At 45.0% G+C, this 23,583-nt stretch overlaps 1 protein-coding gene across 1 annotated transcript; it reads left to right on the top strand.

Annotated features, from left to right (window-relative positions):
* The first annotated feature begins 200 nt into the window (after positions 1-200).
* LOC118850010 (zinc finger protein 420-like) lies at positions 201-22,187 on the top strand. Its single transcript, XM_036759183.1, has 7 exons — positions 201-224; positions 1,096-1,249; positions 1,341-1,423; positions 13,070-13,196; positions 13,637-13,732; positions 15,231-18,548; positions 21,570-22,187. The coding sequence occupies exons 2-7, from the start codon at positions 1,210-1,212 to the stop codon at positions 21,692-21,694; spliced, it is 3,789 nt and encodes a 1,262-aa protein (XP_036615078.1). The 5' UTR covers positions 201-224; positions 1,096-1,209; the 3' UTR covers positions 21,695-22,187.
* The last annotated feature ends 1,396 nt before the right edge of the window (positions 22,188-23,583 follow it).

Genomic DNA, 23,583 nt, shown 5'->3' with positions numbered 1-23,583 from the left:
CCAACCGGTATCTCTCTTCCCACTCTCTGGACTCCATTTCCCAGGAGGCATGGGTAAGAGAGTGTGGCGCTCACGGCATTGTGGGAGTGGTCATTGAGTATTTTCAGCGCGCTTGCGCAACTGCCCTTTGGCCCAGGAGTTGCGGGGAGCGCGGATGGCCGAGAGGCGCGTGCCCGGCGGCGCTCGCGCGCCCGTGTGCGCGTGCGCGCGCCCTGGGTCTGGAGGTGCGTCTTTGGTTTGGGGCTCTGCCTTTGGGCGTCTCTCGGGTTCTCTCTGTCTCTCCCCGTCGGGCTCCATCTCTGTCTCTGGGTCTGTCTCTAACTAGAATCGTGGCTAACAGCGGTCCTACTGTGTGCACAGAGCGATCCTGGGAGGGAGGGGCTGTCATCCCCGTTTTACAGGTGAGGAAACTGAGGCAGGCAGAAGCAGGAAAGTGCGTGTCTGAGGCTGGATTTGAACTCGGGGCTTCTGAACTCTAGGACCAGCCGTCTCACCACTGTGTCTCTGTCTCTCTAAGTCTCTCTGTCTCTGTCTCTCTCTTTCTGTTTCTGCCTCCCTTTCCCTCCTTCCCTCCCTCACTATCCCATCCTCTCTCTTTGTTTCTGCCTTTATCTTTCCGTCTCTCTGTGTGTCTCTCTCTCCTCTCTGTCTCTCTTTCTGTCTGTTTCTCTCTTCCCTCTCTGTCTCTCTCCCTCTCCCCCTCATGTCTCTCTGTGTCTTTCTGTATCTCTCTGTCTCCCTCTCTTTCCGTCTCTCTGTGTCTCCCTCTGTCTCTGTATGTCTCTGTGTGTCTGTCTCGGTCTCTCTCTCTGTCTCTCTCTCCCTCCCCCTCTCTGTGTCTCTCTACATCTGTCTGTCTCTGTCTCTCTGTATCTCTCTGTGTCTGTCTCTCTCTTTATCTCTCCCTCTGTCTCTCTGTCTCTCTCTCTGTCTCTCCTGTCTGTGTCTCTCACCCTACTGAGGGCTGAGGCTGGGGCTAGGGGTGCAGTCCTTGGGGAGGACCCAGCTCCCCTGACCTTGTTGGTGCCCCCCTTGGGGGCCAGGGGGCCAACCTGGGGGAGGGGGGCGATCTGATTGGGTGAGACCTTTCCCCAGAGCTCCCAGGCAGTGGCTGAGGACGAGGAGCAGAATCTGAGGCCTTGGGGTTTGGGGGGCAGGACGTGCATCCAGTAGGAAGCCCCCGAAAAGGAGGACCCACTCAAGGTGACCATGGAGAGTGGGACAGAGGCTCCGGGGACCGAGGACAGAGGTAAGCCTGACAGGCCTGCTGGGTGGGGGCAGTGAGGGAAGGGTCTGGGCAGGGCCAGGTGTTCCCTCCTGACACCCTTCTTCTCCCCCAGACTCTGCCCTCCCCAGACAGATGAACAGAGGTCACCGTATGGAGGGAGCGACCTCTGGGTTCCTGGAGGCCCCTGGCTCCCTGGTGAGTGGATGGTCCTCGGGGGAGTGTGGGTCCCCCCTGGGGTCCTCCAGCCCCTACCCCAAAGTGGAATGGGTGCAGAGGCCACACATCCCTGCAGCTGGGAGGATGCTTGGGGGTGTCAGCCAGCTTGCCCTGTCTCTGATGGGGGAAACTGAGGCACAGAGTGGTGATGTGATCGGCCACCATTAGAAGGCAGAGGGACTGTCTGGCAGTGCTGGACAGCAGGGATCTGTCACTGACTGTCAGCTCCATGAGGCCGGACCCCGGTCTCACACTGATCCAGCAGTTTTCCCAGCCAACACGGAGCACACAGTAGGCACATGCCTTCCAGGGTCTTTTTATCATCATCATCATCATCATTATTCTTATTATTATCATTGTTATTATTATTATTGTTATTGTGAGTTTGGGAATCATTGGCAAGCAAGAACTTTTCACTCTTCAGAGACCAACCAAAAAGAGAATTGTCTAAGAAATCACAAACTTGTCTGTGCTCTTTCTGAAAAGCATCATCAGTTTAACATCATGTTAAGGAAATTGCTCTTTTGTGTCTGGAGGTTGTTTTGTGTTTGCACACACATTTTTAGTCATTCATATATCCTGAATTTGGCATACCACTAAATAGTTTCGGTGTTTTGTAGAAGAGTTGGAAACCTGGTACTTCTCAACCCTCTTCATTCCTCATTTTTCATTACTTCCTTGGATTTTCTTGACCATGTCTTCCTTTAGATGAATTTTGTTATTTTGTCAGGGCTTATAAACTCTGCTCCTGTGTGGTAGCCTTTAGTTGTTTGGGATTCCACTAAATCCATAAATTTAGGCAATAGCCTTTGTATTCTGTCACCACAACCTGGCCAAGAACAATGAGGATTTCTCCATGAAGTCAAGTATTCTTTATTTCTTTTTTTTTTTTCATTCTTCATATTTTATTATTTAATATTTTTAGTTTTCAACGTTGATTTCCACAAGATTTTGTGTTACATATTTTCTCCCCATTTCTACCCTCCCCTCTACTCCAAGATGGCATATATTCTGATTGCCCCTTTCTCCAGTCAGCCCTCCCCTTCATCACCCCACTCCCCTGCCAATTCCCTTTCCCCTTACTTTCTTCTAGGGCAAGCTAGATTTCCATACCCCATTGCCTGAATATCTTATTTCCCAGTTGCATGCAAAACAATTTTTTTTGAGCATTTGCTTTTAGAACTTTGAGTTCCAAATTCTCTCTCCTCTTCCTTCCCCACCCACCCTCCCTAAGAAGGCAAGCAATTCAACATAGGTCACACATGTATCAATATGCAAAACACTTCCATAATGGTCATGTTGTGACAGACTAACTATATTTCCCTCCATTCTTTCCTGTCCCCCTTTATTCAATTTTCTCCCTTGACCCCATCCCTTTTCAAAAGTGTTTGCTTTTGATTACCTCCTCCCCTGATCTGCCCTCCCTTCTTTCATCCCTCCTCTCTTATGCCCTTCCCCCTACTTTCCTGTGGGGTAAGATACGCAGTTGAGTGTGTTATTCCCTCTTCAAGTCAAATAGGATGAGAGCAAGATTCACTGATTCCCTTTCACCTGCCCCCTCTTCCCTTCCAGCAGAACTGCTTTTTCTTGCCACTTTTATGTGAGATGATATACCCCATTCTATCTCTCCCTTTTTCCCTCTCTCAATATATTCCTCTCTCACCCCTTGATTTAATTTAATTTTTTAGATATCATCCCTTCATATTCAACTCTCCCTGTGCCCTCCATCTATATATATGTATATTCCCTTCAACAAATGTCATCTTTCCTTGTAGGAATGTAAAGAAAACAGTTCAACTTTAGTAAGTCCCTTACAAGTTTTCTTTCTTGTTCACCTTTTCATGCTTCTCTTGAGTCTTGTATTTGAAAATCAAATTTTCTATTCAGCTTGAAACTCCTCTATTTTGTTGAAAATCCATATTTTGCCTTGTAGCTTTATGCTCAGTTGTGCTGAGTAGGTGATTATTGGTTTTAACCCTAGCTCCTTCGGCCTCCAGAATATCATATTTCAAGCCCTGTGATCCCTTAATGTAGAAGCTGCTAGATCCTGTGTTATCCAGATTGTATTTTCACAATATGCGAATTCTTTCTTTCTGGCTGCTTGCAGTATTTTCTCCTTGATCTGGGAACTCTGGAATTTGGCCACAATATTCCTAGGAGTTTTCTTTTTGGGATCTTTTTCAAGAGGTGATTGGTGGATTCTTTTAATTTCTATTTTACCCTCTGGTTCTAGAATATCAAGGCAGTTTTCCTTGATAATTTCTTGAAAGATGGTATCTAAGCTCTTTTTTTGATCATGACTTTCAGGTAGTCCAATAATTTTTAAATTATCTCTTCTGGATCTATTCTCCAGATCAGTTGTTTTTCCAGTGAGATATTTCACATTGTCTTCCATTTTTTCATTCCTTTGGTTCTGTTTTATAATATCTTGGTTTCTCATAAAGTCACTAGCTTCCACTTGCTCCAATCTAATTTTTAAGGTGGTATTTTCTTTAGTGGTCTTTTGGACCTCCTGTTCCATTTGGCTAATTCTGCCTTTCAAGGCATTCTTCTCCTCATTGGCTTTTTGGAGCTCGTTTGCCATTTGAGTTAGTCTATTCTTTAAGGTGTTATTTTCTTCAGTATTTTTTTGGGTGTCCTTTAGCAAGTCTTTGACTTGTTTTTCATGGTTTTCTTGCATCACTCTCATTTCTCTACTTCTCTTACTTGCTTTTTCAAATGCTTTTTGAGCTCTTCCATGGCCTGAGACCAATTCATATTTTTCTTGGAGGCTTTTGATATAGGCTCTATGACTTGTTGACTTCTTCTGGCTGTACGTTTTTATCTTCTTTGTCACCAAAAAAAGATTCTAAAGTCTGAGTCTGAGTCTGCATCCTTTTTTGCTGCCTGTTCATGTTCCCAGCCAACTACTTGACCTTTCATCTTTTTGTCAGGGTATGACTGCTTGTAGAGAGTACTTTGTCCCAAGCTTTAGAGGCTGTGCTGCTGTTTTCAGAGTTACTTCTACTCCACTGTCACTGCTAGCTCTGCCACAGCAGCACTCCTCCTCCCCCAAGAACCTGCCAGCCAGGACTGTGACCCAGATCCAAGCAGGGCAAAGCAAGGGAACCCTGCCTCTGTGCCAGCAAAGTACTCCCCGCACTTCCGCTATGATCTGCTGCTTGATTCCTCCCACCAGGTGGGCCAGGGGTTCCGGAAGCAGCTGATGCTGGAGCTCTGGAAGCAGCCCCAGAAGCTTCCTGCTGCTGCCACCACCACCTCAGTGCCACCTCCACCGTCCCCAGGGCTGGGGCCAGACCCCGGTCTCACACTGATCCAGCAGTTTTCCCAGTAACCTGCTCCGTGGTCTTTGGTGTTTGTTGGTTGAGAACTCTGGTAACTGCTACAGCTCAGTGATTCATGGCCATAAGGCCTGCTCCACCTGAATCCTGATATGGTCAGTCCTGGCATGGCCCATGCTGGGCTGCGCTCCACTCCCAGCGTGGTGTAATACACCCTTCCCAGCAAGCATCCAGGCTGTCCTGGGCTGGAGACCTGCTTCCCTCTGCTATTTCATGGGTTCTGCTGCTCTAGAATTTGTTCAGAGCCATTTTTTACAGGTGTTTGGAGGGATTTGGGGGAGAGCCTAAGTGAGTCCCTGCTTTCCAGCTGCCATCTTCAAGTCTTTATTTCTAAGAAGTGTTGGGATAGGTCTTGTGATACATGGATCCTCACATACATTGTACATATCAGAGTTATTTTAAATGGAATTCCATTTTCTTCTTTCTCCTGCTGAGTTTTTTATTTTTTTTTATTTTTTAGTAACGTAAAGAAAAGCTGGTTGTTTTGTGGGTTTATTTTATATTACTTACCTTATTGAAGCTATTGTTTCAATTAACTTTTGGATTTTTTTTAGTTGAATCTCTGGGTTTCTCTAAGTAAAGCATCATATCTATAAATGCTGATTGCTTTTTTTAAATCTTTGCTTATGTTCATATCCCCTTACTTTTTCTCTTTTTCTTGTCTGTTAGAGTTAGTTTTATTTTACATGGTAGTGGTGATGATAGACATACCCGCTTTAACCCTGACCAATTGGAAAAGTCTCCACTGTTTCTCTAATACAGGCAATGCTTGGTTTTAGATAAAAAGTGTTTACCATCTTGAAAAAAAGTCTGTTTTTCCTTCAGTATTCTAGAATTTTTAACATAAATGAGTGTTGTTTTAACAAAAACTTTCTGTATCTTGATATAATCATGCAATTTTTTAAATTTCTTTTTATTACTAGGGTCTATTATGCTTATGGTTTTCTGAACCAACTGCATTTTTGATGCAAGACCTTTTTGGTCAATGAATAGTTTTTTTTAATATGTTGCTGAAGGTTCTTTGATAATATTTTATTCCATATTTTTACATTTGTATTCATGAGACATGCCTGTCTATAAGTTTATTTTTTCTGTTTTCTCAGTCTGTACATTGGGTAACAGGACCATATTTGTGTTGTATATCTCTGGGAGATGCTCTTTTTTGTATTTATGGAACTAATTTATGCTATGTCAGCGTTCACTATTCTTCAAATGGTTGATACAGTTCAATTGTAAATCCATCTGGACCTGGGATTTTGGGGGGTAAGGGGGACTCAGGGCTTTTTCATTTTCTTTTTCTGAGAACAGGTTGTTTATATTCTCTATTTTTAAAGTAATTTTTGCTTGCATACAATAGGCAAAAAGTTTTTAATGATTTTCTATATCTGGGGTTGTTTCTCCTTTTTTCATTTTTGGTTTTGTAAATTTGACATTTCCCCCCTTTTTTATCAGATTAGCTCGATGGCTTTTTTTCTCTTGGTCTCTTAAAAAAAGATCTACTTTGATATTAATTTCTTGTCTTAAATATTCTTTGATTTTTATAATTTCTCTTTTTGAGCTTATTTGGTGGTTTTGATTCGTTGCTTTTTTGAATATTTTTAGTTATGCATCCATTTCACTAACCTCTTATTTCTCTTTATTGATGACAGTGTTTGGAAATCTATATTTTTCTGTAAGGACTGTTTTGGCTGCATCCCCAAAGTCCTCATGCACTGCCTCACTGTTGTATTCTTTGACAAAATTATCTGTCGTTTAGATTACTTAGTCTCCATTTAGGTCTGAAGCTTTTCTTCAGATTCCCCTTCTTATAATTTTTATTATGTGTGATCCACAAAAGGATGCCCTTAACATTGCTGCTTTTCAGCATTTGTAGATGAGGTTGTTTTTAGGCTGTGGTACATGCCCAGCTTTGGTAAAGGTGCCATGGAGTGTGGAGAAATATGGCAGCCAGTGAGTTGGTCAACAGGGATGTCTTAAGCACATGCTATGTGCCAGGCTGTGTTAAGTGAGCTCAGGGGATGCAAAGGAAGGCAAGAACATGACTACCTCAACCCCCACCCCCCAAGAGCTCACATATACATTGGGGAGACAGCATACAAATGACTCTTTAGGTAAAGGTAGATACGATGTCAATCAGATCTGGATTTGTATTTCAGTAATGTTGGTTTTCTTTGGGGTCCTGTATAGTTTTTTATTTAAAGGCATGATGCTGAGAAGTAGCCTGTAGGCTTCACTAGGCTGTCTAGGGGCTCCATGAAACAGAAGAAAGTGGAGATTTAGTTGGGTGCTAGAGCTAGTTTATACTGGCCCTAGGGAGCCTACTGTTAAATTGGTGGGAGCATTGACCCCTCAGAAATCAGGGCTTGATTTATCGTCTTGTTGGTTGCCTAGACCTGTGCTTTTAATTGAATATATGCATACACAGATTCATATATAGAGAGTATACACAAATGGGATTCAAGATAAATTATTGTTTTAAAAAAATATCTTGTGATTTAAGAAAAACCTGGAAAGACTTACCCGAACTGATGCAAAGTGAAGTGAACAGAACCAGAACATTGTACACAGTAACAGCAATATTGTGGGAACCTATGGCCTCGAGGCCAAAGGTTCCCTGTCCCTGCCCTACAATTAAGAAAATGATGGAGAAAATGGAAATACTTGAGATATTAAACTTAAAAGTGCATCCTGCTACCAGAGAGCTGATTGTTAAACATTTACCACCAAAGGTATGGTGAGAAGGTAAGGTAAGAACTTCTGGTATAAATGGGAGAAGTTGGGCACTGGAGTGGGAGGGAAGAGGATGAGGAGGGAAGTTGGTGGGGAAGAGGCCCAGGAAAGGAATTCAAAATGTCTTTTTTAAATATAGATTTTATCTTCCCCACTCCTATTACATGCTAAAACAAATTTTTAACATTTTTAAAAAAATTTTTGAGTTCCAAATTCTACACCTCCCTCCTGCCCCTTTCCCTTTCCTGATATGGGAAGCAATCCGATATAGATTATACATGTGCAATCATGTAAAACATTTCCATATTAGCTATTTTGTACAAGAAGACATGAATAAAAGAAAAAGAATGAAAGAAAGAAAGTGAAAAATAGCCTGCTTCAGTCTGTATTCAGTCAGTATCAGTTCTCTCTGGAGGCCGATAGTCTGCTTCATTATGAGTCCTTTGGAATGGTCTTGGATCCTTGTATTGATGAAAAGAGCGAAGTCATTCACAGTTATTGTTACAGTGTTTCTGTTAATGTGCACAATGTTCTCTTGGTTTGTTCACTTCACCTTGCATCAGTTCGTGTAAGTCTTTCCAGATTTTTCTTAAATCACATGGTGTCTCTTTAAAACAATCATTTATCTTGAATCTCATTTGTGTATACTCTCTATGTGTGTGTGTGTGTGTATGTATATATTCCATTAAAAGCATTGCTTTTTCTCTCTCTATCCCCACTGGATGAGAAAAAAGCAAACCTTGTCAGAAGCAGAATTAGTGAAATCTCCTCAAGCTGCTGCCTCTGCCTCCCTGGGCTTCCTTGTGGGTCTGTGTGTGGCTGTCGTGTGTGCTGATTGTTGCTGCTCCCCTTCCTTCCCTGGGCACTGACATTCCAGTGCTTCTCCCTCTCTCAGTGCTTGAGGCCTGCTGGCAGCATAGACTGGCTCAGCCACTCTCCCATTCCTGGGCATCTCTCAGTTACTAATTGTTTGCCAGCCCAAAAGAGCCACCATCAATCTCTTTGTACCTGTGGGTCTTGTGCCTTCCTGTATTGTTGGTCCCAACAGCTTCCAGAAGGGCCCCCATACACAGCCCCACCAACTTTTATCATTGCTCTTTTTGGCCATCTGCCAATCAGATGAACAGAAGGCAGACTCTCAGAGTTGCTCTAATTTGCATTTCTCTAATTATTAGTGACTCGGAGCATCTTTATTTATCTATTTTTTTAAGTATGGCAGTTGGTAGCTTTTGTTTCTTCCTTTGAAAACTGCCTGTTCCTATGCTTTGACCATTTATCATTTGGGGAATTTGAGGAATGCAGGAATCAGGGATAAGAAGGGAGGGCATTCCAGGTATAAGGGACAGTCAGTGCAAAGACCCAGAGTTTGGAGATGAGGAAATCCAAGTTGGGTAGTCAAGGTGGTTCATTAACGGTATGATGGGTGGGCAGCAAATGAAGAAGACTGGAAAGATGAGAAAGAGAGCATTTTATATTGAGAAAGAGGGTTGACATGGGCAGAGCCACATATTAGAAAGACCACTTTGGAGGCCTGGTGGAGGCCAGAAGTCTTGTAATGGCCTAGGCGTGTAGTGTGAATAGAGAGAAAGGGTATGATGCTAAGGATGCGAAGGTGAAAAGGACAAGATGGTGGTGGATTAGCCACATGGGGAGGGTATGAAAATGGTCAAGGTTGACAATGAGGCTTCTAACCTGGGGACTGGGAGGCTGGTGGTGCCTCCAGCAGGAACAGGAAAGTTTGGGGAGAAGAGAATGAGTTTTGTCTGGACATGGTGAGTCCTATCTGAAATGCCCAAAAGGTGGCTGGTGATGGTGGGGCAGAGCTCAGGAGGAGGACTAGGGCTCGGTATCAGCATCTGGGGAGGGAGTCATCTTCATGGAGATGATGTGATTCTCAAAGAGGGTCTCCATGACTGGCCTGGTCCGGACAGGTTAACAGAAAACAAGGAGGGAGCAACCTCATGAAGATCTATAGAGGAGGGGGCATGAAGGAGCAGAGGGAAGCCTCAGAGGCTGCCTAGAGGCTGAGAGGAGGGTCCAGTATGAAAGGAGGCCATTAGATCAGACAGTTAAGAGATTGCTGGTAACTTTGGGAAGAGGGGAGTTTCAAACAGAGGGAGAGGAGAAGAAGTGGAGGCACCTGGTGTACACAGTGGGAGAAGTGCGAAATGATGCCTGGCACAAATTGTCCGATGTTGATGGGTGTTTAAGGGAGGCTGGGGAGACCTAAGCCTGTTTATGGTCAGCTAAGAAGGAGCCAGAACCACTGAGTCATGCTGGGAGGGACCTCGGCAGCCTCCGGGTCTCTCCCAGACACAAGAATCCCCAGCCAAGGGATCCTCCTCTTTCTGCTTCATGAGCCACTGCCTCCCATGGCCACCCCTTCCACTTTGGGAAAGCTTAGTTACTAAGAAGTTTTTCCTGACATCCATCTTAGAGTCTCCTTTTGGTAAATGAGCCCCATTCCTTCTGGTTCTGCCCACAGGCTTGGAATGGAACAAGCCGCAGGGAGACTTGCTTATTCCCCCTGCTGACTCACTGAGCTTATGGTCCACAAAAACCCTCAGGTCTTTTCCAGGGCTGTTTCTCTCTAACTAGGCCTCCCCATCTTCTACTGTTGAGGTTGGGTTTTTTGTGCATAAGACTTTTTATTTATCCCTATTGAATTTTGTCTAATTGGTCCGTGCTATAGCCTGCCAAGATCCTTTCAGATCCTGACTCTGGCATCCGGTGTGCTAACCATCCCTCCCAACTTTGTGTCATTAGTAGATTGGATGAGTGCACTGCCTGTGCCCAAATATTGATAGAAAAAATGTCCATCAGGAGAGGGCCAAGCTCAGATCCTTGGGGCACTCCACTGGAGACCTCAGGCTACCACCCAGGTCTGAATCCCTCTGCTTGTCTTAGTGCCTGATCCCTAGTTCACCTTCTCCATTGGAATAGCAAGAGATATCATAGCCAAACTTCAGCTGTCTCAGAGTTCCCCTCCTCTACTAGTTTAGCATCCGGTCAGAAAAGGGCATGAGGCTAATCTGACCTCACTCATCCTTGGTGGCTCTTTGTTCCCCAGCCTAAGAGTCTGAGTCAGGCTCCCAGGCCTACTATCAGCAGACTCTGTTCTCTTCCCTCTCTCTACCCCTGCTTTTTTTGTTTGTTTTAACATCAGGACATTGGTCCTTCTGCACTCCATTGGTCTCTGTCCCATTGTCTGTGGTCTCTCACGCATCACAGACAGTGGCTCATCAGCTCCTTCCACCAGTCTGTTCAAGACCCAAGAGTGCTCATGTTGGCTGGGCACCCGAATTTATCCAAGGTCTTTTTTCTTGGTTGTCCTTGGTATCACTTTCAAGTAGGAAAGGAGAGACTGAAGTTCAGAGAGAGAGTAGGGTTGCTAATGGAGGCAGGCCTCTGATGCAGGCTGGAGATAACAAGTCATGGGCACCCTCTTTGTGATTCCTGTCAGGGCCCTTGGGTCCTGTTATCTCTATGCAGATGACCCTGGTCTCTCTCTTGAGCCACAAAAGTTGTAGAACTTAAGGATTGGAAGGGACCCCAGGGGCATCTAGTGAAGTACATGTGGGAAAGGAATCCCCATCCTAACACGTGCAACATGGCCAGCCTTTTCTTGAAGACGTGAAAGGAGAGAGAGTGCACTGCTCCTAAGGCAGCCCTGAGAGTCACAAAGTGATACCAAGCCAAAATTTTCCTCTGCTTCCACAGCTCCACTTGCCTGTTGGACCCCTCCAACAGGACACCTCACAGGCACCCTCCACCCCAACTGCCTTCTCCTCATCCTCCCTCTTCTGTGGAGAGTTCTCACTCCAAGTCTATCAAGGACCCCCTTCTCCCTCGCCCTCCAGGCCAGTCTGCCACCATCTTGACAGGTCATGCATCCATCCCACTCTCTGTGGCCACATGGCCTCTCCACCTTTCTGGTTGCTCTCCTCTCCTCCAGTCTCTCCCATTACAACTACAAAAACACTGTCACACTGGGTGGCTCCCTCTCTCCACTAGAAACCTACAGAACTGTTCACTTTGGTATTTAAAGTTGCTCTGAGTTTGGCTTTGGCCCAGGATCCCCCTCATACACTGAACCTTTCAGCCACCCTGACTAGCTAGCTCTTCTTGACCTCAGTCTCCCACCCCTTCCTCCAAGCTCCCTATGTCTGCTTCCCTACCTGCTTCCCTTAATCAGGACAGGGATCACCTCCCTCCCTCATACACCTTAGTTTTCTGTGTGTCACTCAGGGCTTGGTACTTGAGAAGCACTTAATGGGTGCGTGGATCCCTGAGGGCAGGGCTGTGTTCCTGGCTCTGCCTCTTCAATCAAGACTCCAAAGTCCCAAGCCTGGGAGGGTGGTAGAAGAGGAACAGTCTGGAAGAGGATGGGTTGGAGAGAAAGACGGCAAGACCTGTTGTGGACGTGTTGAATGTGGTGCTTCCATGAGACATCCAGTTTGAGATGTCCAAGGAGCAACAGCTGCTTGAAGACTGGGCATCAGGAGAGAGATGAGGGGCGAGTAAATAAGTCAAATGAATAACTGGGAGCCCTGAGGTGGCAAAGTGAAGTCATTTAGAGGGAGCCAAGAAGAGAGCCTAGGGCAGAGCCTGGGGGGGACATTCAGAGAAGTGGTGGTCAGGCAGGTGAGGCTTTGTCAGAGGCTGCATAGAGTGGTCTGAGGGTGGAGGGCCAAGGAAAGGCCATTGGATTTGGTAGTTAAGAGCAGAGGGGTGAATGATGAAGTTGGAAAGTGTAGATGGTGTTCTCGAGATTTTATAGCCAAGAAAGGGAGGAAAGATGGTGGGCATGGATGGGAATGGCTGGAGTAGAAGCCAAGGCTGGGGTGAGCTGGAGGGTGTCCAAGAGCAATGTCAAGACCAGGAAAGGAGGACAGTGGAGCCAGTATAGGGGTGATGGCTTGTGAGACACAAGTTTAGATTAAGTCCTGCTACTTTTGCCTCTGTATGGAAATTATATTTAGAGAATGTGCCCACTCAGTGTCCTCTGAGATGTAGTGCTGTGTGTCCTGCCATCCAGGTTAGTCTAATTCTATTCCAAAAGGGTTAAGAAGCTGTCCCCATGACTTGGTTGGCTCAGGATAAAGGCTCAAGTAGGGTAGAGGCTTCCTGGAGGGCTGAGGTGGTGCTGATGAGGCTTCCTGGTCACCTATGGGTCAGCCTTGGCTGAAGTCTGGAGGCAACCAGAGTCGCTTCCCTCTGCCCGACCATTCCTTAGTGTATGGCCTTTCTGTGCTATGGCTAAGGAAACCTCCTTTTCTTAATTGGTGAAAGGCCTCTGAAGGCCTGACCTGAGTCTGGTGTGGTACACCACAGAGCAGCTTATGGAGGTCAGTGTTTCTGTGACTTTGGTTACACTTTGTGTCATGTGGGAGTCACGTGGGGGTAAAAAGGGTAACTCTCCTGGGGACTCAGTCAATGTTGGGCTTGGGGGAATCTGAGCTAAGACCCCCTCTCTATCCTACCCCTTCCCTGTGGCTTCTTGGTGCATGGGAGGGGTTGGACTGTGGGTGAGCAGGTGTGTTTGGTGTTTCAGGCATCACTGACCTTCCAGGATGTGGCTGTGGCCTTCAGCCAGGAAGAGTGGAGACACCTGGATCCAGCTCAGAAGAGCCTGTACCGAGACGTGATGCTGGAGAACTATCGGCACCTAGTCTTCCTGGGTAAGGAGCCTGGCTTCCTGCTGGCCCCTCCCAGCATCACTATGGCCTTGCTCACCACAAGTTGTGGCCCATCCACATATGTGCTCAGCTGAGTCTGGGCTTGGCCTCAGGCCTGACCTTTTCCAGCCATGAGACTGTGCCCCTGTGGCTAGGTAGAGCTCTGCCACCATAAACGGGCATCCTCCCTGGGCTGCCCTTGCCCGAATTCTGTCCCTCAAGTAGAGCATTCTGCCCCAGAGTCCCCATGACCAGCATTTAGTAAGCACCTGCCATGTGTATGTGGCCCCAGACTGGCTCCCTCAGGTCCCAGGACAGAGTGCCCAGCAAAGGCCTTGCCTCATCCCTCCCCATGGGCATTGCCAGAGTGTCAGCCTCTCCCTGAAGAGGAGGGAGCTGAGATGGATTCAAGAGGGTGTTCCATCTTTTCTCTCCATGAGCAGGGCTTCCAGTTTCCAAGCCAGAGCTGATCTCCCAGCTGGAGTGTGGGGAAGGCTCATGGATGCTGTTGGAGGAAGAGCCGAGAAGCCCCCATGCAGGTGAGGACACCAGGCAGCGCTGCTATTGGAGTGTGGGATGGGGAGCCCCTGAGAGGGCAGCGGAGGCCCTTCTGGATCCCATCTTTACCTCTGCAGCAGGTTCTCAAGCCTCTCTCCCCTTGAGTGCATCTCCAGGCAAGGTCTTGGTGTTCCTAAGCTGAATGCTAACCAGGGCTATGGGTGGCAGACATCCCTTCCTGCTCTCCCTGGGACAGTGGTCTTTTTTTTCTATCCTCCTTATCCGTGGCCTTTTCGAATCCTTTTCCATGTGATTTAAAATGTGCATAGAACTCCTTTGTTCTTAAAACAAACCCAAAAAGTCCCAGAAACCTTTGTTCCCAACCAGTCCCTGGATTTGAAAGATGAGACCCATCTTCATCTTATAATCCCCTCAATTACATGTCCCCTTTTCACCGGCCTCCTTTCCCATCTGCTTGTGTCTTCTGTGCTCCCTCAGGCTTGCTCAGGCATGCCCTGCCTTAACCCTTGCCTTGGCAGTGCTTTTGGGGTAGTGTCTGAGCTCGCCCAGATGTCAGGCACAAAATAGATCAAGAGCCCCTGTTCTAGCAGGCCCTGGGAGCCATCTTTTCCATTTGTCCACAACTTCTTTTGTACTCTGGTTTCTTTTTTAGCAACAATGTCAGGACTGGTATGATTTGGTTCCTGCAGAATGTTTACTTACTGGTCATTGAATGAGGATCTCACATTTAGAATATGAATAACCAAATTATTATTTGTAAATCATCTTACAACTCTGATTCTTAACACCTGCTGTGCCCCTTCACTCTGCCACTGCCAGTGCAGAAGAGGCAAGAGCCACAGAAAACTGAGGTCTCTTTTATTCTTTTATCCCCAAGTGGACAGTCTGCTGGTGGCCAGCCCCTCTATACCCAACTTGGCTGCTTCTAAGGAAGCAGGTGTGATTTGTTGCCAGAGCTATACTCAAAGCCTTCCCAGACCTTGCCCTCTGCTCACTACACCTGACTAGTGTCTTGTGATGAGACTTTATGGACTCTTGACTCCATGTCGATCTCTCTGTTATTTTACCTTTATTTTCTGCAAACTGAAGTATATGTTATTAACAAACACATGATGTTACCTCTATTCAGAGGGCAGGAGAGAGATTGGTTCAAAAATTTGAGAGCAGGCTAAGTACTTTGTATAAGAATTACACAGAGACTAATCTAAGAATTCTATCCCTCTCAAAATTTACCTCCGAAACAGAGAGAAAAACTTCTTTTCCTTCTGCTAGCAGTCAGAACATTCCCTCCTCCTCCCCACCACTGCCTGATCCTAGTCCCTGCTGCAGCATATTTTAAGAGATGCTATATTGGCATCCTCCAATTAGGCTGGAAAAATATAAGGTTAAGTAAGGCCCAGGTATTCAGCATGTCTCATGATCCTTGGAAGTCTGCGAAACAAACAGTGAGTATTTCCAGCCATTTCCTTTCTCACAACATTGGCAATAAGGTATTTACATTCTTTCTTTTTCTTCTAGACCAAAATAGTAGTCCAAAGACCAAGAAGACAGTTCTAAAGCAGGGCATTTTAGTGGAAAAATCACCCCAGGAAAGACTCTCAAGAGATCATCACAAGGATTTTAAGTTTGGAAAAGTTGGCAGTTATGGCCAGAGGCTTAACAGGCAACAGGTCAACCAGAAGAGAGACTTAAGGCAAGGAAGGAAAATTTCTAAGTCAAGAGAGCATGAATGTGTATTTAAGAAAAACTTCCATCAAAGGTCAGTCCTTGAAATACAAAGGAATGTTCCTTCAGAAAAGAGTCTCCATAAATATGACACCCATGGGAATAGCTTTAAATTGTCTTCAGACCTGAATAGTTATAATGGAATTTCCTCAGGAAGGAAACCTCATATGAATAATGCTTGTAACAAGGCCTTCAGTTACCATTCAGACCTTATTCGATATCACAGGGTAACCACTAGAGAAAAACCCTATGTATTTGATGAATTTGGCAAAGCCTTCCAGCAGAGGCGACAGCTTACTCGACATCACAGAATTCGACCTGGAGATAAACCATATACATGTACAGAATGTGGGAAAACTTTCAGTCGGATTCCCTATCTTATGCTACATCAGAGAATTCATACTGGAGAGAAGCCCTATAAATGTAATGTATGTGAAAAAGCCTTTTGCCAAAGAGGACATCTCACTGAACATCAGAGAATTCATACAGGAGAGAAGCCCTATAAATGTAACATATGCGAAAAAGCATTCACTCAGAGTGGACATCTTACTGAACATCAAAAAATTCATAATGGAGAAAAACCCTACAAATGTAGTGAATGTGGGAAAACCTTTAGCAATAAATCATCCCTTATTCTACATCGCAGATTTCATACTGGAGAGAAACCATACAAATGTTATGAATGTGGGAAAGGCTTCACCAATAGCTCGGTCCTTATTGTACACCAGAGAATTCACACTGGAACCAAACCCTATAAATGTCATGATTGTGGGAAGGCCTTCCTTCAGTACATAGGGCTTGTGGTACATCAGAGAATTCATACTGGAGAAAAACCTTATAAATGTCACATATGTGAAAAAGCCTTCAGCCAAAGTGGGCATCTCAGCGAGCATCATAAAAGTCACAATGGAGAAAAACCCTATGAATGTAATGAGTGTGGGAGAGCCTTCAGCAATACCTCATCTCTTATTCTGCATCACAGAATTCATACTGGAGAGAAACCTTACAAATGTAATGACTGTGGGAAAGCCTTTAGTAACAGCTCAGTTCTTACTGTACATCAAAGAATTCATACAGGATCAAAACCTTATAAATGTCTTGAATGTGGGAAGGCCTTTCTTCAGTGTATAGGTCTTATTGTACATCGGAGAACTCATACTGGAGAGAAACCTTATAAATGTAACGTATGTAAAAAAGCTTTCAGTCAAAGGGGACACCTTACTCAACATCTGAAAATTCATAATGGAGAGAAGCCCTACAAATGTAGTGAGTGTGGAAAAGCTTTCACCCAGAGGGGACACCTTACTGAACATCGGAGAACCCACAGCGGAGAGAAACCATACACATGTAATGAATGTGGTAAAGCTTTTAGCAACCACTCACACCTCACTCTTCATCACAGAATTCATACTGGAGAGAAGCCCTATAAATGTAGTGAATGTGGCAAAGCTTTCAGTCAAAGGGGTCACCTCACTGAACACCAAAGAATTCATACTGGGGAGAAACCTTACAAATGTAATGAATGCAGTAAAGCCTTCAGCAGCCGTTCACGACTTACACTACATCATAGAATTCATACTACAGAAAAGCCTTGTAAACGTCGTGAACGTAAAAAAGCCATCCCCCATGGTGTGGACCTTCCTCAGTGTCAAAGAATTAAAACTGGGGGGAAATGTTATAAATGTGCTGAATGTAGCAAAGCCTTCCGAAGCAGCTCTTCCCTAGCTCTTCATCAGAGGATTCATAGTGGAGAAAAACCCTATGAATGTAGTGAATGTGGAAAAGCATTTAGTCGGAGAATATATCTTACTAAACACCAGAGACTTCATAATGGGGTGAAAACTTTTAAGTGTAGTGCATGTGAGAGTAGTACTCAGTGTACATGTCTTATTCAACATCAGACAATTCATTCTAGAGAGGCACCTTCCACGTCTAGTGAGTATTCAGAAGCCTTCAGTAATAACTCACCTCATGTTCCACATCCCAAAAGTCATAGTAGAAAGAAATCCTATGAATGTTATGAATGTGGGAAGCCTTTCAGCAGTCGTGCAGGCCTTATTGTACATCTGAGAATTCATACAGGAGAAAAACCCTACAAGTGTAACACATGTGAAAAAGCCTTCAGCCAGAGGGGACATCTTACTGAACATCAAAAAATTCATAATGGAGAGAAACCCTATAAATGTAGTGAATGTGGAAAAGCCTTCAGCCGGAGAATGTACCTTACTCAGCACCAGAGAATTCACACTGGAGTTAAACCTTATAAATGTAACATATGTGGTAAGGCCTTCACCCAGTCTTCAGGCCTTACACAACATCAGATAATTCATTCTAGAGAGAAACTCTACAAATGTAGTGAGTGTGGAAAAGCCTTCAGTAACAGCTCATCACTTAACCTACATCAGCAAATACATGTGGAAGAGAAACCCAATAAATGTAATGACTGTGGAAAAATTTTCAGTGATCAGTCATCTCTTAATCTACATCAGAGAACTCATACTGAAGAGAAACCCTATATATGTAATGAATGTGGAAAAATCTTTAGCAACAACTCATCCCTTGATCTACATCAGAGAATTCATACTGCAGACAAGCCCTATAAATGTAATGAATGTGGGAAAGCCTTTAGTCAGCAGGGAGGTCTTGCTCAGCATCAAAAAATTCATAATGGAGAGAAACCATATAAGTGTAATGAATGTGGGAAAGCTTTCATTTATAGTATGCAACTCACTCGACACATGAGAACTCATACTGGGGAGAAGCCCTATAAATGTAATGAATGTTCCAAAGCTTTCAGTGAAAGTTCATCCCTTATTGTACATCAGAGAATTCATTCTGGAGAAAAGCCATATAGATGTAATGGATGTGGGAAAGTCTTCAGTGCACAGGGAAGCCTTACAAATCATCAGAGAATTCACACTGGAGAGAAACCTTATAACTGTAGTGAATGTGGGAAATCTTTCACCTCCAGCTCATCCCTCGCGAGACACAAAAGAACTCACACTGGGGAGAAGCCCCATAGATGTCTTGAGTGTGGAAAAGCCTTCACTCACAGGTCATCCTTTACTGTGCATCAGAGAATTCACACTGGAGAGAAACCCTACAAATGTAGTGAGTGTGGAAAGGCTTTCAACGAGGGAAGAGGGCTTCTTCAACATCAGAGAATTCATATTGAAAAGAAACTCTAGAAGTTCATTGCTTATAGGGAAGCTATTTAGCATCCAAAAATCCATGCTTAACAGAAATATTACAAATAGATGCATGTGGAAAGGCTTTGTGGATTAGTGCAGGCATCAGAGACTTCCCAAAAGAGACAAACTCTTGGTATTAATGGCAGGAAGCTTGAGACTTGTTAACTCATGTATCTAAGGATCATGGGTAACTAGTTTTTCATTTGAGAGTTGAAAAAAAAAAAAGATTTTCGCAGACATTTGCCCCTTCTCTACAATACATCCAGGGCATTATAGTTATATAAGTCCAAGAAGGAGGTTCACAGGTATGAGACCTAGCAGCTCGTAGGCTCTGAGCTTTCTAGAACAGAGAAAAGAAGTCTGTTCCTTAAAACATTTTAGTGAGGGAACAGAGGAAGTAAAAAGATGCTGATAGCCAAAATTTCAACTGAGATATTTATAAGAAGCTCTATTAATTGTGAGCACCCCTTCAGAGTCTTTTTTTAATTGATGTGCAGTTCTCAATGGCCCATCCTCATGAGACCTGATTGATAGCTTGTTCGTTGGGCTCTAAAAGAAGGTTGGTGGGGTGTGTGAATGTGGATCTTATAATGTGGAGGTATCTAGAGGGAGGATGGTGGGAAGTTGTTCCAAAAACACAGAACCTGGATCACCCAAGGGTCAGTGGTGTTTGTCCACCTCTTCATGGAAATGTGGGATCTGGCAGTTATTTAACAGTGATTGTGGAGAGAAAACCAATGAGGCACTCTCCATCCCAAAGTTTTTGGTGTCCTTGTATATAGTTCTCCGCAGAGTCCTTCCTGACTCTAGGTTTTCCAATTACATCTTGATCTCCCTACCCCATTTCTTCACTGCATCTTGGAATGCATTGGAATAGTTAATTTGCGTTCCTATTTAGAGTAACTGAAATTGGGATGTGCCTCATATCTCTCCAGGCAGTGAGTCAATTGGGCGGAAGGAATCTGTCCTTGGTGATGTTTTCGGTTCCACCTCAGATTTCAGGATTGCAGGGGAGATCTTTTGAGTTAAAGGCCCTTAATTTAAAATGCAGTACCACCTATATAAAAGGGCAGGATCCAACCACTGTGGAGAAGGGTGGTGTGCTTGCCTCAGGGACACTCACTACCTGAGAGCTGTGAAGAGGAGAGTTGTTAGGGGTGTGGCAGAAATGAGAGTTGATCAAAGGGCAGTTTGGGGAACATGGGGAACTTTGTGGGGAGACCACAGTGAAAGGGAGGGTCAAATATTTTTTCCAGCTCCCACAGTGGGAGGGAGGAGTTGATCACTGCTCCACTGCCCCATCTTTGGTAGAGCTTCAGGCTGCTCATTCACACAGACCTAATGTCTCTCTGTCCCTGGCTGAATCAGCACCTCTGCATGACAAGGACAGGACTAGCAGCCCTTGTCCTCTGGATGTTTCTCAAACTTTGGAACTATGGGCACCCACTGACACCAGGGAATGTTTAATGGAGGAGAGCACCTCAGAAAAGGGTACTTTGCAGGGAGAGCAGGCCTTTGGGGGAGGGGGCAGAGTAATTGCACAGCCAAACAACAGGAGGACTCTCGGCAGATAGGGATTTCAGAGGTAGTACTCATGATATCTGAATTCATTGAGGACTCTAGGGTGGGGAGATAACTCCTGCAAGTCTGACTTTAATTGGTTTTATGTCTTTTGTTTTCTTCAGTCATTTACAAACCCCAGTTGAGCCCTTCTTCTAACAAAGAAAATCACTGAGATCAATGATAGCTCAGACAGTGTGTTTGACATATTTGTATAGGTACACACACATATATGTATGTGTGTGTGTGTATGTATGTATATATACAAACAGTAAACACAGACATTCCATGCCTGCAGGTCTGTACCTTTCTACTGGAAGGGAAGGTTGTTTGCAGTTTTTCAGAGTTCACCTTCCTTTTAGGTTTGTTTTTTAATTTACATTATGATCATCACCATATGCTTTATTCCTCTGATTTTTCTTCCTCTCCTCTTAGTCCGTTCATAACAGTTTCTGCATTCTGTGTATTTTGAGTTTCTTAGAGCACAAAACTATTCCTTGCATTCCTATACCACAGTGTGTTTACCTGTTCCCTAATCAGGCACCCCCTTTGTTTTCATCTTTTTGCTATTATAAAAAGTAATGCTGTGCGTATTTTGGTATCTATGGGGCTTTCTGCCTTGAACCTCCTTGGGGCCTATGCCCTGCATTGGGATTGCTGGATCAAATGGTGTGAACCATTAAGAGACTTTCCATGAACAATTCAAATCACCTTCCGAGAAAACCAGACCAGTTCACACCACCACCAAAGTCTGAGTGTGCATGTGACTAGCTTCCCATTCATTTTTCCAGACCATGGCACATGCCTAATTCTGAATAGAATAAATATGGCATTTGCTATTCAGTGAGGGAAATACTGCAGATGTCATCTCCATTTTACAGGTAAGGAAACGGGTTCCCTCAGAGAGGTGGCAGCGCCCATCCAGGTGACAGCTAATACGGACCAGAGGCAGGGTCAGGACCTAATCCCTTGTCTAGTGCTGCTAAGCCACCTCTGGGCAGCCCAGATGTGACCACTACAGAGAGGAGTTGAATGGGAGTGGCAGGTGTCACCTGGGTGGTAGTTTGCAGCGTGTCCCAGCCGCCTGCTTCTCACCTACCTTAGGCAGCACTGCAGCATGCTTCAGGGCAGCCAGGTGGTGCTGTGGATAGAGCACTGGACCTGGAGTCAAGAAGACCTGGATTTAAATCCAGCCTCAGACACTTAGGAGATATGTGACCCTGAACAAGTCACTGAGCATGTTTGCTCAACTGTAAAACATAATAAGAGCACCTTCCCAGGGTTGTGAGGATCAAAGTGCTTGGCACAGCATGCCAACATGCCTGGCACATAGTGGCTGCGGTATAGATGCTTATTCTTTCCCTTCTCCCCTGCCTTTCAGTGGGGAGAGCCCATGAAGGTGGATATCTGGAGATCCTTTGTACTGGGCCCATGGAGACACCAGTATTTGATGCCAGGCCCTTGGCCTGCAGAGAAGAGGAAGAACAATGGCAAAGTATCATATAAAGAACCACAGAGGCCATGTGGTCCAACCCCCCCCATATGCAGACAAGGAAATAAAGCTGGAGGTTAAATACCTCATGCAAGGTCACACATTAAACAGTACAGTGTGTGATGCCAAACCTAGCCTTCTTTCCACAATACTCATCCGAATACCATATGAGAAACAGGCAGAGTAACCGAAGGGGCTCAGAAGCTATCTCCTAGGATGTGGGAGAACAGCCTAGGCAGCTCCTGTTGACAAAAGGAGTGGACTCATTTGTACCTTATATTAGGGGAAAGGGGAATTTTGTCTTCTTATAGATGCACAGAGAAAGGACCTGTTCCTGCTGGATAAAACACAGTTGGGTCATGCCTATGTCATTAGGCTGCCCTACTCACCTCTTCCCTGGCACCCAAGTAGAGGTGTTAGCATGCTGCCTTGGTTATGCTTTTCCCTTGTTGCCTCACCTCTGGACATCTGAAAATCTCCATTGTGAGAGTTAAAATGTGCTGTAATAAATGGCCTGTTGCTTTAAGGATGTACTAGCTTGTCCCGTTCTTGTTGGAAACCTGTAAGTTTTGAAATGGGACCATCTTGCTTTCCTGAGAGAAGGCACTCCCATGTGGACTGGTCTGGAATTCTCAGGGAGTATGGGAAAGGAGTAGGGTTGGGCACAAGAGAGATGTCCTCCCCATCCAGTTCTCTCTAGATCTATAAGAGATTAAGAATCTTACCCCTAAGCCAGAAGTCAGTTCCCTTTGCTTACTTCAACTGAGTAAACAAAGGTCCATCAGTGGATGATTCTGAGTTATAGGGAGAATATATAGGCTTCCCCAATATTGAGGTCCTCAGAGCAGCATAGCATCAGCAGCCTCAATTCTCCAGGTGGAATCCAGGAACATCTTCAAGTGGTACTGATCATCAGTGATTTGGAGGGACAGTTTACTTAGACTTAGGGAATTGGGAGTTTTCCTTCCTCAAAGAAGGAAATTACACCAAAATGAGCTCCCCAGCCTGTTCTCTCATTAGAACTGGTTGAGAAGACACAGGGTTAATAGGAGTTTCATTTACTTACCGTGACTATTAGCCAATTCCTTCCCTACTGCCCCTCCCATTGGTTCAAAGGATTAAATACACTGGAATTACCAGTTGGTCAAGAGGCATTTATTAGGTGCTCACAATGTGCCAGGCACAGTACCAAAGTTCTGGGGGTGCAAAGACAAAAACTGCCTTCTTCTAGAAGTTCACATTTTAGAGGCAGAGACATGTAATCCTAATGCTAATGAGAAATGTACAGTGTAACTAAAAGCTAATCTCAGAGGGATGGCACCAGAAATGACCTGTAGAGGGTGGGATTTAAGCAATCTCTTGAAGGAAGTCTGAGAGGCTAAGAAATGGAGAAGAGGTACCAAAGCACCCCAGGCATAGAGGGAAGCTAGAGTCAGGAGACAGCGTGTTGGGGGCAGGGAACTGCAAGTCACCAGTACAACTGAATTGTAGAATTTGTGAAGAGGCTGGAAATGCAGGGAGGGGGTCAGATTGTGAGACTTTAGAAACCAGAGGAGTTTATATTCAATCCTGGAGGTAATCAGGAGAAATCAGAGTTTATTGAATAGGAGGGATATGGTATGACATGGTCAGATCTGAAGTTGAGGAAAATCACTTTGCCACCTGCGTGGTGGTGGATTGGATGAGGGAGTGACAAAGCAGGGAGACCATTGAGAAGTCTAGGACAGTAAACCAGGTGAGACATGATGAGAGCTGTGTCAATGGAGGGAAAGGACAGGATAGAATAGGAGAGATGTGATGGTAGAAGCCTAGGGTGATGGCATTTCAAGCCTACATGACTGGTGGATGGATGGTGATCCTAGGCAGAGGGAGGAGGGCATCACCTCTGAACCTGAGGCTGGGG

Source organism: Trichosurus vulpecula, chromosome 5 (assembly GCF_011100635.1).
Source record: "Trichosurus vulpecula isolate mTriVul1 chromosome 5, mTriVul1.pri, whole genome shotgun sequence".
In the NCBI taxonomy this organism is placed as follows: domain Eukaryota; kingdom Metazoa; phylum Chordata; class Mammalia; order Diprotodontia; family Phalangeridae; genus Trichosurus; species Trichosurus vulpecula.
This window is presented reverse-complemented; position numbering and strand designations above follow the sequence as displayed.